The 15,254-nt window shown below is 38.0% G+C and overlaps 1 protein-coding gene across 22 annotated transcripts in view; it reads left to right on the forward strand.

Annotated features, from left to right (window-relative positions):
• The window catches only part of lrrfip2 (leucine rich repeat (in FLII) interacting protein 2), an 87,466-nt gene that overhangs the window by 24,649 nt on the left and 47,563 nt on the right, over window positions 1-15,254 (forward strand). For 5 of the 22 annotated variants that reach the window (XM_055633525.1, XM_055633522.1, XM_055633528.1 and 2 more), the window contains exons 1-4: window positions 12,217-12,274; window positions 12,555-12,629; window positions 14,487-14,534; window positions 14,612-14,650. The exons of 10 other annotated variants lie outside the window; for them this stretch is intronic. In XM_055633525.1, the coding sequence (XP_055489500.1) occupies window positions 12,239-12,274; window positions 12,555-12,629; window positions 14,487-14,534; window positions 14,612-14,650 (198 nt within the window). In that variant the 5' untranslated portion in view covers window positions 12,217-12,238. Of the gene's footprint in view, window positions 1-12,216; window positions 12,275-12,554; window positions 12,630-14,486; window positions 14,535-14,611; window positions 14,651-15,254 lie in introns of those variants that run through there. 7 more of the 22 variants (XM_055633520.1, XM_055633526.1, XM_055633538.1 and 4 more) reach the window with 3 other exon arrangements.

Genomic DNA, 15,254 nt, shown 5'->3' on the forward strand with positions numbered 1-15,254 from the left:
TCGAGACACTTACTAAAATTCCCCTTCAAAATTGCAACAGAAAAATTCAAGTGCCAATTTTATACCACTATTAAATGAACTGAATGATACGATTAAATTTTGGAAAACGCTTCCGCTCTCATTGATAGGTAGAATTAACGCTATGAAAATGACTTTCTTACCACAATTAATATATTTGTTTCAAGCGATCCCAATATATATTCCAAAATATTTTTTCAAAAAACTATATTCCACTATCACTAATTTTATATGGGACTACAGAACACATTGAATTCAACGAAAGCATTAGTGCAAATCTAAAGAAGTTGGGGGTTTATCATTACCTAACTTTATGTATTACTACTGGGCAGTGCATATTAAGAACATAATGTACTGGCTGGATAGTTCCACTCAGCAGTTGGAGTGGATAAGAATGGAGAAAGAGGAGTGCTATCCGCACGATATAGGAACGATCCTGCTCTCACCGATAAAATTGAATAGTATAATATATAAGAAGAACCCAATTATTCACAATATAATAAGAATTTGGAAACAAATAAAAGTATCCTTGAAATTAAATAATTTATCAGTACTAACCCCACTATTGAACAACCCCGCATTCAAACCTTCTCTCATCGACAACACATATCAACAATGGGATAGATTGGGGATTAGGAAAGTAGGGGATATGTATGAAGTGGGCAAACTGTTATCATTTCAACAATTAAAATTTAAATTTAAATTGAAGGATAATCAATATTTTAAATATATACAGGTATGTGACTTTATGAAGAAATATACACATAGATTTCAAACTATATTTTTAGACCCTTTAGAAGAAGCAATGAATATTAAGGCTGATTCACAAAAGTTAATATCATACTTTTATAATAATATATTAAATAGAGAATCGCCCTCAACAGAAGCACTAAGGGAAGATTGGGATCATGAGCTAATGATAAAGATCTCGAAGGATAGATGGGAAAAGTATTTGATGAATACACATAACTGTTCTATTAATGCAAGACATAATTTAATTCAATTCAAATTATTACATAGACTATTCAAAAACGAGGTTGAATAAATTTTATCCAAACGTCTCTCCCAGATGCGATAAATGTTTGTTTCAAAACGCTAATATAACACATTCATTTGTAGGATGTACAAAGTTGAATAAATTTTGGAGTGATATATTTGATATATTTACAAAGCTTTTCAAGTCAAGAATAGAACCCAAAACGGAATGGATTATATTTGGAATAATAGGAGAAGATATCAATTTAAATAAAGATCAAAATGTTTTTTTAAATTATGGGTTAATAATTGGAAAGAAATTGATACTTAAATTTTGGAAAAATACAACCATACCAACTGTTAAAATGTGGATTAGGAATATGATGGACATAGCACGCCTTGAAGAAATGAGACTCCGACTAATAGATAAATATGACCAATTCTTAAGGAGTTGGTCTCCTTTCATCGACTTTTTGGAATCATGTGATGCAGCGTTACCGTAAAGATTGCTGATTTCAGTTCATGACGCGGATAGATCTACATCTCCGAATACAGATTTGAAAAATTCTCTTTTAAGGGGCCTTCTCTTCTATTTTTACTTTCCACTTTCTCTCTTTCTTTTTTATTTTTTATATACACACTTCACGTTTTTCTACTCTCTACCATCTATTTTTCCACTTTTTCCTCTTTCTATTGTTTTCTTTTTCTTATCTTGCTTTCTTCCTTCTCATAATATAAAACTAGAGGTTGTACATAGAATGGATTACGGTATTACATAGTTGGCACCTAAAATTAGGTTCCACTGTACTGTTTTGTACTTCTAATAAAATAAACAAAACAAAAACAAAACAAAAAAACAATCACACTGATCATAATGTGACACTCTCCCTCTCCCTTTTTGTGTTTAATGTATATACAGAATGCTTTGGAATTTGTCCTTACCTTATCTATAAACAACCTTTTATATTTAAGCAATTGAGGGTTTTGGAGATAGTTGAGCATTTCCCTTATTTTGTGAGCTGCCTTTCCCAAACTGCAAACACTGATGGTGTGATTCAGTGCAGACCTTGTGAACCATTTGCACCCTGAGGAAAATAGCTTCAGTATGATCTCTCTGATTGTTAATATAAAGAATAGAATGAAGATCCAGGCAAAAACTCTGTTTATCAACCCCCATGTTAAACCTGGGAGCTTACTGCTATTGTGATGAGTCTGGAAAGTGTCCAACAGTGGTGGCCTGGAAGATGGTTTGCTGCGCCAACATCTGTGTTATCACAAGAGCTGCAGTAACTACACTGAAACACGGTCCCATTCATATGATTCCTATGTTAGGCTCCTATTTATTGAGTATAGCTCTGCCCTTAACACCATAATCACATCCAAACTCATCTCCAAACTCCTGTGCCTAGAAATTACTTCCACTTCTGCCACTGGATCTTTGACTTTCTGATCCATAGATCTCAGTGAGGATAGTTAACAATACCTCCTCCACAATCATTCTAAACACTGGTGCGCCACAAGGATGTGTTCTCAATCGCTAGTGTATTCCCAATACACTCACGACTGTCCGGCCAAATCCTGCTCTAATTCCATCTACATGTGTGCAGACTATACCACTGCCAAGGGCTGAATCACAAATAAAGACAAGACGGTGAACAGGAAGGAGATAGAGAATGTAGTGACATGGTGTCAGGACAATAACCTCTCTCTCATTGTCAGTAAGGTGAAGGAGCCTTTTATTGAGTTTAGGAAGCATGGTGGAGTATATGGAAGTGCAAAGAATAGAGGCCCATGGGTCATGTACAGGCAGATTAGATCAATTTAACTTGGCATTATGATTGGCAGAAACATTGTTAGTCGATGGGCCTGTTCCTAAGCTGTACCGCTCTTTGTTCTATGTACACGCCTCAATCAGCATAAATGGTATGCAACTGGTTGAGAGATTCAAGTTCCTTGGCGTTAATATCACCAATGATCTATCATGGACAAACCACGTGATTTAACAGCCAAGTAGGCACACCAATTTTCTCAGGAGACTGAGGAAATTTGGCAAGTTTCCAATGACACTTACAAACTTGTACAGATGCACCACTGAAAGCATTTTTTTGAGTTGCATCATAGCTTGTTTTGAGAACAGCTCTGCCCAAGTCCGCAAAATATTGCAGAATGTTGTAGATGCAGCCCAGTCTGTCACATAGTCAAGACTTCCCGCCATTGATTCCATCTACACTTCATGCTGCCTTGGAAAAGCAGCCAACATAATCAGACTTGGCCCATCCTGGTCATTCCTTCTTTTCCCTGCTCCCATCAGGCAGAAAGTACAGAAGCTTGAAAGCACCATCTCCAGACTTAGGAAGAGCTTTTTTCCCCTCTATTATCAGGCTTCTGAGCGATCCTTCCATAAGCTAGGGAACTGTTCGATTCACCTTGTCCCATTGTGGACATTGGACTTGTCTACGGAAATGATGTGCCACAATGCTGACAACTATATTCTGCACTCTGTATCTTCCCCTTTGCTCTCGCTATTATATTTTGGTTTGTGCTGATTGTATCTATGTATGGTATACTTGATCTGTTTGACTAACATGCAAAACAAAGCTTTTCACTATATCTCAGTACACGTGACCATTGTAGGAATATATTGGGAAATCGTAAATAGATTTAAATTAGATCATCAAATAGGCGCGGTGGTAAAGTCCAGCTTGTTTCACCTAAGGCAGCTGGCAAAGGTGAAGCCCATTCTTGAGCGGCAGCATTTTGAAACAGTAATCCATGCCTTTATAACATCTAGGCTGGATTACTGTAACGCACTCTATTTTGGAGTTGCTCGATCTTCACTGGCTCGTCTCCAGTTGGTTCAAAATGCTGCCGCTCGCCTTTTAACTGGAACTCGAAAGAGGGAGCACATAACGCCAATTCTGGCCTCCCTCCACTGGCTCCCAGTGCACTTTCGAGTTCATTTTAAAATTATTTTATTTGTTTTTAAATGTCTAAATGGGCTCGCCCCACCTTACCTCTCTGAGCTGCTCCATCCATACGCTCCTGCCCGGTGCCTCAGGTCAGCTGATCAGCTGCTCCTGGAGGTACCGAGGTCTAAGCGGAAGCTCAGAGGGGATAGAGCCTTCTCTGTTGCTGCTCCGGCGCTATGGAACTCCCTGCCGTTGCACATCAGACAGGCCCCCTCACTGTCCATCTTCAAAACCAGTATTAAAACACATTTATATTCCTTGGCTTTTGACCCTGCTTGAGACTTTCCTCCTGTTTTAGTGCTTTTAATGTTTTTAATTTTATTGTTTTTACTATCTCTTTTAATGTTTTTATTGTCGTGTAATAATTTCTTGTCCATGATTAGTCATGTACAGCACTTTGTTGCAACAGTGGTTATTTTTAAAGTGCTCTATAAATAAAGTTATTATTATTATTATTATTTGACGAGCAAAAAAGAGCAGGTTATCAACTGATTTAATAGCACCACAATATCTAAGGAAGTCTGATTTTGAGAAAAACACATCTCTGGTAAGATAATGTAGAAAGGAAAGAGATAGAAACACTGGCAAGAAGGCTGTACTCCCACGAGATCATTTTAATGTTGTAAGATTGAATCACCGAATCGTTCCAGGATTCATCATCGTGAAAATTATTCTGGAATCAAGATAACACTGATCATTATTCAAAGCTTTCCTAGCATTTGCAAAGCACAAGCTAGATGATGGATTTCTCTCTGCTTACCTGAATTGATGTTGCCACATTAGTATTTTAGGAGCTCAACAATATCCCTTTCAAAATAGTTTGTTCAAACCATGTCCTATCATGCATTCCCTCTGTCACTAATGCACTAAAGGTCCAGTGTACATTATGTTCAATGTGTATTACAACCCACCAAGACTTATTTGACAGATTTTCTGAATTCTGTGTCCTCTCACTTAAAATAAGAGCAACAAGCAACGGTTCCACTTTGACATCCTTTCAAGGTTAAAATTATGCTCATTTAGAAATATGAGGCCATTCTTGAACCCAGTTGCTATATCATTGCAACATATATAAGACCAAGTGCAGACCCGTTGGGTCTGTTCCCCCAACGTGCGGTTGTGGGGGGGGGAGGCGGCATGCAACGTCACACACACTAACTATCTCTCCCCCCCCCCCCGCACTCATGCTAATTACCCCCCTTGATATTATATTAATATTATTAATTTACTCCTTTTACCCCATAACCACCCTATCTACTGACGCATAGTCCCCAACTTGCAGTCACATCTAGAGAGGTGGAGGGGGGGGGGGAGAGGAGGAGGGGGGGGGGAGAGGAGGAGGGCGGAGAGAGGAGGGGGGGGAGAGAGAGGAGGGAGGGAGAGGAGAGAGGGGGGGGGGAGAGGGGGATGGGGAGAGAGAGAGAAAGGGAGAGAGACAAGGGAGGAGAGAGAGAGGTGGGGAGAGAGAGGAGGGGAGAGCGAGAATGAGAGTGCCTTTTTACTTCAACCCAAACCCCCCAAACAACCATTTGCAGGCAGTGCTTTTTTACTTCAAACTAACCATATTTTCATTTTCAAACCACATTAAGGGTACTCACAGTTGTGTAGACATTTGTTCAGTGTCATTCAGAGCTCAGAGTGACCTCCATCTTGCAGAGACTGATTGAGGCACACCACTTCCTGGTTTTATAGTCCCTCCCCCTCCCTCCAGCAGGGGCAGCAGAGAGAATGGTGATTTTTTTAAAAAAACATTAATTTCTCTCTGATTTTTCATCGATGGGAAAAATACTCTGGTCCAGGAAGACAGACGTGGGCTCTGATCGAGGTGGCCAAAAATGACGGCCGTAGGTGGCGGCGTTCTCTCAGAAATCGCAGCACAGTGGACCAAAAGTGGTTATGATCAGACTTTTAGTAATATAGATATATATGATTCCAGATGGTCACCAAGTTGAGTTGTTATTGAGTTTACCTTAGTTTTGTAATCATTAGTAGGTCAGAAAACTATAAGGTCTTGGAGTCATATAGCATGGAAACAGGCCATTCGGCAATTCAGAAGAATATGGGCCAAATGCATGCAAATGGGGCGAGCTTCCGAAAACACCTTTGTCAACATTGTCAACAAAGGCCTACTTCTGTGGCGTTTGATTATTTTGCACAGTGATGCAAACGAATACTGGCAAACAACCAGCAAATTACTAGTCTCCACATTAGAAAATTCCTGGTCGGAGGTGATTGTTGGGAATCATAAGGATCAATCTGTTGCATATGACAACTCTTCTTGAAAGTTGGGGTTGTATTAAAACTTTCCAATGTTTTCATGCTTCCTCAATATCACTTAAGCTGTGTTGTAATTTAAAACTTTGTTTAATTCTTGCTGTCTTCTCACATACTTGAATTTTGTGTACATGAATAATTTACACATGAATATGTGTACTTAGTTCGTATTGACCAGAAATGAGAAAGCTATTAACATGATGCAGAAAAAAGTCAAATATTTTCTTTTCAATTCTTTGCTGTCATTTGATTAAAAAAATCTTTACATAAAAACAGTAGAATAATTGTACACTATATATTTCAAAGGTGATTAATGCTCGAGAATGACTTCTCTACTGGGATTTTAGATAAATGTTTACTGTTTCTTTGGCAAAAATATAAACATTTATCTGAAATCCTACCATTTACATTTCCCGTTTTAATATCAGGAAAGGTTTGCATGTCAGTTGCATGATTTTTTTTAAACTTGCATCTTTAATATTTTCTTTTTCTGGTCTTTATTGCAATACATTGCTGTACATAACTGAACAGCTAATACAAAATTGATGTTCATTGTATTGTAGTTGTAACTTAATGCAAGTAGCCAGCGACTATTGCACTCTATTAAGGTTGTATCTGTATATTTAGCAAACACTCAGTGACCTCTCATTATTCATTACCATTTTTTAAAAGTAACTTAGAGAGTGGATAAAATGCTCATGATTTATATTTAAACAGAAAAAATGCCTTGTTATAAAAGATAGCAATTAATTCTATGTCTTGTCAGTAATCAGTTAATAAATAATCAAAACTTCAATGCAGCTAACGCTGGCCATGTGTAACCCATTAAACGTTTTCTATTATGGAGTAAAATATTCAAATGGTAATGTATTCCTAAAATGTGTTTGTGTTCTAATCTTGTTCTTTTCAAAGCACCCCTCCCTTGATGTGGGTGTGTCTTACAGAAGCAGCTCAAGGCAAAAAGATCTTGGGGTTTGTAAAGGAAAATTCTGTGTTGCTTGCTGATCGTTTTCACCCAGTCTTTAATATTACGGAAATGATATTAGCAAATGGTTGCATGGGAGCTGAGAATTTTCTAAGTAGTTGCACTTCACTAATTAGCTCGTATTCATGGAGTGAAATTTTCTGCAGGTCTTCCAAAATTAATGCATGAATACTTGGAATGCTCAGCCTTCATTTGTAACAATGTGTGTTATTATTATTTGGTAATCGTCAATGTGTGCAGAAAACTTGTTTTTTTTTTTTTGTTTACTCAATCACTTCATTGCAGTAAATCTCAGAATGCTAACAGCATGGGAGGACTTAATTTCCCCCAGTCAATCTACACAGGCACAGTGCAAGACCATCCAACCAGCATCACTGCACTTTTACCACTCTCACATTTCTCACCTACTTTTTGACGAAGAATGTCTTCAGACTGCTGAAGAAGGGTCTCGACCCAAAATGACAGATCATATCAGTTTAACTTGACATCGTGTTCGGCACAAAGATTGTGGGGCGAAAGGACCATTGCTGTGCTGTACAGTTCTTTGTTCTACATTCTATGTCTTATGCACAAGATGCTCTTGATTTTATTGTTCTTTACATTGTGACCATTTGGTAAACTCCTTCAATTTCCGTGGTTCACTAAGCCACATTTGTTTATAGGGTTTCTTTTGCCTTCATCCTCAACTATCAACTTTACTTTTTCAAATATGTCTCCTCATGCCCTCTCAGAACATACTATGCCCACAAAATTCACTCCCCGCTGCCTCAGTCCTATTTCTGATTAATTACTAACCATATCTTCTCATCCTGGCTCCCTGGTAGCTAATATTCAAATCAGTTCTGGTACTGTACCCATCTCTAGATCTGTCCTCATCATCCTTTGAATTAGGACACATTCTGGCTGTGTTAAAGAAAGTAAGAAGAGAAGGAATAGTGTGCTAACATGAAAGCACCTTCATTAATGGCAGGAATATTTTTAATGCAACTTGTTTTGTCATGATTCTTTGCTTTTAAATTTGTAATTTTTTGTTGTAAAGAGTAGCCCCAGTATAATGATTTGTAAAAAGCTGAAGTTGATTCATCTGAGGATACAAAAAACTGCAGATACTAGAATCATGAGCAAAAAAAACAAAGTGCTGGAGTAACTCAATGGAGGCAATGGACAAGCGCTACATGGGGTCAGAATGTTGCTTTAGACTTGATGTGGAGAAATTGAGCATAAGGGGATTGTGTCCTTGCAAGAGACGGCGTGAGGAGGTGTATTCAAAGTAGCTGTGAGAGTCTAAATAAGGGTCCTGACCTGGCCATTCTCTTACAGATGATGCCTTTGTTTTTTAATTAATTTGAAGTTGAATTCGGCTTTTGACCATAATAGGCCGAAGTCAGCACGGTTTTATAAGGAATTGATGGCTTTGTGGCCATATTTGTGGATGATCAAGTCAAGTCAAGTCAAGTCAAGTTTATTTGTCGCATACACATACGAGATGTGCAGTGAAATGAAAGTGGCAATGCTCGCGGACTTTTGTGCAAAAGACAAACAACAAAACAACCAAACAAATTATAAACACAATCATAACACACATATTCTTTTACATAATAAATAATAGAAGGAAAAACGTTCTGTAGAGTTAGTCCCTGGTGAGAAAGGCGTTTACAGTCCGAATTGCCTCTGGGAAGAAACTCCTTCTCAACCTCTCCGTTCTCACTGCATGGCAACGGAGGCGTTTGCCTGACCTATTTGATAGGTTTGGCTGGAACCTATCCTCCACCTATCTTCATATGATATGAAGATAGGTGGAGGGGCAGGTAGTGTAGAGAAAGTAGAGACTCGACAAATGGATTTGGACAAGTTGGGAGAGTGGGCGAAGAATTAATACTGCATAGCAAAGTGTGCGGTCATGCACTTTGTTGCAGGAATAAAGGCGGAGACTCATTTTCTAAATAGGGATTTAGAAATCGGAGATGCAAAAGAACCTGGGAGTGCTGGTGCAGGATTCCCAAAATGTTAGTTTGCAAGTTGAATCGGAAGTAAGGAAGGCAAATGCAATGTTAACATTTATTTGGAGAGGAATAGAATATAAAAACGTGGATGTAATGCTGAGGCTTTATAAGGTGCGGGTCAGACAATATTTGGAGTATCGTGAGCAGTTTGGGGCCCCATATCTGAGGAAGGATGTGCTGGCATTGAAGAGGGTCCAGAGGAGATTTAAGTGAATGATCCCGAGGATGGTTGGGGTAATGAATCATGAGTGTTTGACACTACTGGGAATGTACTCACTGGAATTTAGAAGGATGAGGGGATACATCATTGAAACTTACCAAATATTGAAAGGCCTCGATAGAGTGGATGTGGAGAGGATGTTTCTACTAGTGGGAGAGTCCAGGACAAGGGAGAATAACCTCAGAATAAAAGGATGTACCTTTAGAAAGGAGATGAGGAATTTCTTTAACCTGTGGAATTCATTGCCACAGACGACTGTGGAAATCAGGTCTTTGGGTATTTTTATTGGGGAGATTGACAAATTCTTGATTTGTGTGTCAAAGATTATGGGGAGAAGGCAGGAGAATGGGGTTGAGAGGGAAAGATAGATAACCATATAAAATCAGCCATGATTGAATGGTTGAGTCAACTCGATTGGCTGAATGGCCTAATTCTGCTCCTATAACTTATGAACTAATATCTGATCATTATTAATTTATTGCGGGACCAATATTGAAACAAAAAGATTAAATGTGTCCACATTTATTTTTACACAATTTTCCAAAAAGGACAAAAAATGAAAAATAAACAAACATTTTTTAAAAAGAGCTTTATTTGTCAATAAATACCTCATCCTTGTTAAGTAATGTATCTCAGTATTGGTTAATTGGGCTCATATGGGTACAAGTTGGGAATTTCAAGTCGGGAATTTCAAATGGTTTCACCCCTTTTGGTATCACTCATTTCCATTAACAACAGTTCCAGGCAATTTAAAAAAAAATTTACAACTGTCCTGAAATGCCACTCCATTTCTCCCAACAAAATTCTCAAATCCTCTTCTCTTTCGTGCATCTTACTAATGAATTTATACATGCACATCTGTGTTTGTGCTTTCATGCTTTAAACGGTGATTTTTTTACTTTTTATTTTTTGCTTATTTATTATTCATGCATTTTATTTTCCTTTCCGTGGATTTGTAGTCATTATCTCGTGACAAAGACAAGTCTGCTCAACTCAAGAAAACCTCACGATCTGTATGTAAACTGTTGGATTATTTAAAAAACACTATCTTGCGTATTTTAGTGTGAAGAAAATAGAGAACCCTTAATTGTTTTTGTGGGGAATTGGCCTGCAAAATAAAACATTTTATACACAATCTCAAAATATTTTGGTGTGTAAGGATATGTGAATGTGGTGTGTGTCTGTGTATACCAGGAAACTGCGATTTTAATTACATATTTCCAATATACATTAGTATATTTCTTATATCAGCAATAAATATCATATACCATGCTATTTAAATCGAGCTAGAACTGGTAACTATATTTACAATATTACACCATAAGCACGAGGCGGCAGCAAAATGCTGTAGATGAAAAAAACTTGGATTAAACTTCCATGAATAAAAATACGCTTTATCACTTGGTAATTTTTGTTCCATGTAGATGATGTGTTTGCAAATCTATAAGCGAGTCATGTGATCTGATCCAGTCCATGAACTTGAAAAAGGAGATCAAAGAATTGAGACATGTCCTCAGGCAATATCTCAGACCAAAGGGTTAGAGCTGTTAATCGAATTCAAAAGAACAATCAAATGAGTTTTGTTCTGTTACTTAGTATACAGATGGACTGGCAAATTCACTTGCAATTTAAATAATAAGGACCTTTAAACGAAAAATTCACACGGACATGGAGGGATATGGATCACGTGCAGGCAGATGAGATTAGTTTATCATTGCAACATGTTCAGCACCATTACATCATGGGCCAAAAGGCCCGTTCTTGTGCTGTGCTTTTCCATGTTCTATGACAAAATATTTGCTTCCTTTGGCTGTTTTCTAATCCTATGCCCAGCTGCAGAGTAATACCTCGGGTGAGGCAATATAAACAAACAGGGCTTATGAGATGGACAAAATATTTCCTCTTGGATCACCTTCAGAGATGGGGGAAGAGTAATAATGAGATCTCTGCTACAAACTAGAATCAGTCCAGCTCCTTTTTGAGGATATGAGTAGTTTTGGTTCACACTTGACTTAATATAACAACGTGTAAACTGATAGCAATTAAAATCACTTGCAGGAATTTGACTGAAAGTACTGTTGTTTGAAAGGTCCAAATATTTGGTTGTTACTAAAATTAAAATCACTTGCAGGTACAGTGTTTGACTGAAAGTACTGTTGTTTGAACCCAGGTCTGTACTATGTAGCGGCTGGTTGTTACGGGAAAATTAAACGTAAATCATTGCATTTTATGTAGTTTGTACAGTGTGAATATCAATCTTAGTCCCCTACCTGGTCGGAGGAAGACGTCAACCTCTTATATTAAACTCCGCAGCGCTGTGGCCGGTGGGGCAGCTACCGACCCCCAATCTACCCCTGCTGCGAGCGCTCCAAATCCAGCGCGGTCTACCGGACGCCCCCAGCAAAAACCAGTTCGGCTTCGTCGCAGCGCACATACTGTACCATCTTAAATCTACCCGCGCTGTGATAAACCCCAATGATGGATGTGGAGATCAAAAATTTAATCGGAGCTTGTGCGGGGCGGCCGGACGGAGCCCCCAGCTCCGCGAGGTTGGGAGTCGCCGACCAGGCAGGGAACTAAGAATTAAATCTCTGACCCCTACTTTTTATAAATGCCACAAACTTGGCTAACATTTATGCAATGATTTGCAAACAGCTGTCCAGACTTTTCAAGCCGCCGGTGAACTTTGACGTAAAAATCCATTCGGAAATTTTTTAAGTGTTGGTCCCAATTTTGCTTGTGCATTTATATTTTCATTGCCAGATATTCAGTTTACAGCAATGCTCAGGCAGCCATGAAGAAGCTCTCAACTTCCACTAATGATATCTTGGTTAGTTAATTAATCAGTTTACTGTAAACCTACCATAACTTTTTTTTCTTGTGAATTTTCCATTCCTCCTTTGAACTGCAGCCAAAGAAGCTCTTCTCCATGATTTTTGTAGGGGTGGCTCAGTTTGACTTTAGTAACATAACTTTTTTTTTGTTAATTTGAAAATATGTAAGCTTATTGTTCTACATTTTTGGGGTTTCTATGATTTAGTAACATAGTTTTTTAATTTGAAAATTGTAAGCTTGATTTACTTTTTTTCTCTATGATTTGTTTTTCACAGAGTGGCATATACCACGACAAAAGGAAGTACAGCACCTTGTCTAGCTCTAAATCTTTCTCTTCCTCTTATACTCGGGTCTGTCTTTTTATTTTTGCTATTTACTGCTCTAAAATATCACATGCCAAGTTGACTCTTGGAGATTTAGCTGCTAATGCAATAGCTCTTTTCAATTTGGAGACTCATATTTTCAATAAATTAGATGAAATATTTATATGTTTCATTTTTAATTCTGGCTTTGAGTCCTGTAAGAATGGAGAGTATGAAAATTTATGAATAAACATTAGGCATGTTGACGTTTTATTCATTCGTATATACCATGGGATAACTTTTAAAAAGGGCTAGATGTATTTCTATAAAAATTGATGCAGAGTTGCCAGTTAATTTGAAAAACCTTTACACAGCTTTGAAAACTAGTTCAAAATTAATGCCTATAAACGTTGTTTTTCAGCTGCAAATTGATTTGTTTATGTCAACTTAGGCTAAAATTGCATTCTTCTCCTGCTTGTTATATGGTGGTACCATGCAGCCTGTAAATAGGCCCTTCGACCTACCATCTTATGCCAACCATCAAGCACCCATCTACACTCATCCCACCATTCCTCTTGGCTTTTTCATCAACTCTCTCTCTCCACCAGTCTCCTTTCACCAATCTACACTGGAGGCAATGTACAGCAGAAAATCAATTTGGTAATCAGCTTGTGTCTGGCATGTGGAGGAAACTGGAGCACCTTCGGAAAAACTCACTTGGCCGTTTTGAACATTCAAACTGTGCAAAGACAGCAACTAAGGTCAAAACTGAGCCTGTAATTATAAGGCAGCAAAACTAATTGCTTTGCCTATGCACTGCCCAACAACTGCATAATATTTGAAATCTTTCTGGTTTCTTTGCAAAACAATTTAGGCTCCATTTGAATTTGCTACAAATGAGCACATAACTATTTCTGATCAACTGATGCACCAGGAATTAGAAACTGTAGCACTGTTAGTTTCCAATTATTGTCCAAGGTCTTCGTTTTCCACTAATAGTCATAATGTGCACATTCATTTACCCTCGCAATCTACCAAAGATGCCCAAGATCCAATTTCATGGTCCCCATTGCACAATCTTATGTAGGAATTCATTAGTAGAACTATCAACCCATCAGCTTCCACAATTTGATCTACGTTTTCTACAGGCGTGTTATGTTGTATGTTTTATGTGGCACCCTCAATTGCAGGTATCCTTCGTGTGATAGACATGAATGATTATCCATTAAATGATTCATTGCTAAACGGATCTTTTATGTAGTTGTTAGGAAAACACTTAGTTATCGCATACCCACACTTGCTTTAATACACACTCTCTTAAACATAGAACAAACAACAGTGCCGCAAAGGAACAGGTGCTTTGGCTCACCAAAATGCCAATTTATTGAAACCCATCTGCCTGGCATGGTCTGTATCCTTCAATTCCCTGTCTGTTCAGGTATCTTTCTAAATGTATCTTATACATTGCAGTTGTATCTGCATCTTCCAGGCACCCTCCCTCTTATTGTGACAAGAAAAAGATTGCTCTTTGAAACTTTCCCTTTCCCACCTTCCAGGCACCCTAGTACTTCACATTTACACCCTGGGGAAAAAGACTCCTACTATATATCCTATGTAGAGTCCTAAAGTCATACAGCATGGAAACTAGTCCTTTCTCCCAATTTGCCATCGCTGACCAACATGCTTATCTACACCAGTCCCACCTGCTTGCAATGGCCCTTTTCTTTCAGAGCCCATCCATGTAACTGTCCAGCTACCTCTCTTGTATACCTCTTCTTCTAAAAATATATATATTCCTGCTGTAAAATTTTGTTTTTCAAACTATGTACTGAGGTTAATATTTTATTGGATAATTAAGAATATGTTCATTCATTTTGATTCACCCTCCTTTAATTTCCAATTTAGCCTTCCTCTCTGTACAGTGCTCCAATCATAACAACCAAGAGTTACAGGGTTAGTATGATTCATTGATCGTATCATTGCAGTGAGAATAATATTTCACTTGTATGAACACATCTTTCCTTGTTTAGGCATCTTATGACACCGGACTAACTCGAAGTCAGAGTTTGGTTGGTATACATTTTCTGCATGTGTTGCAGTTGAAATGTAGAGCAATGTTGATTGTTCATAACAAGTCAATGCTTCTGAAGCAGAATTTTTTTGTAAACAATAATGAAGTACTCAACCTAACGCAGCGTTAGTAAAAAAAAACAGGTTTTGTGATAACCAGCATGAGTTTGTGGCATGAAAGCTGTGCTTTTTGATGTACATTAAATGTTGTGTTATGATTCTTCAGAACCCCAATGTTTATTAACAAAGCAGCTTTAGTTAATAAACGTTAAAGTTATAATATTGTATAACATAGAACAGAACAGCATAGGAACAGGCCCTTTGGCCTATAATGTCTATGCCGAACATGATACTAAATTAAACTAATCTCTTCTGCTTGCATATGATCCATATCCATTCATTCCCAACATTTCCAGGTGCCTGGTTAAAAGCCTCTTAAATACGACTTTCCTGTGTGCCACCATCACTACCATGCCTGTAACATGACTTCCTGATTCTTATACTAAATGCACTGACCAATTAAGTCATGCATACCATATGCCTTCTTTACCACTCTATCTGTTTGTGTTGCCATTTTCAGGGAGCTGTGATTTTTTACCCCAA

Source organism: Leucoraja erinacea, chromosome 4 (genome assembly GCF_028641065.1).
Source record: "Leucoraja erinacea ecotype New England chromosome 4, Leri_hhj_1, whole genome shotgun sequence".
Classification (NCBI taxonomy): Eukaryota; Metazoa; Chordata; class Chondrichthyes; order Rajiformes; family Rajidae; genus Leucoraja; species Leucoraja erinaceus.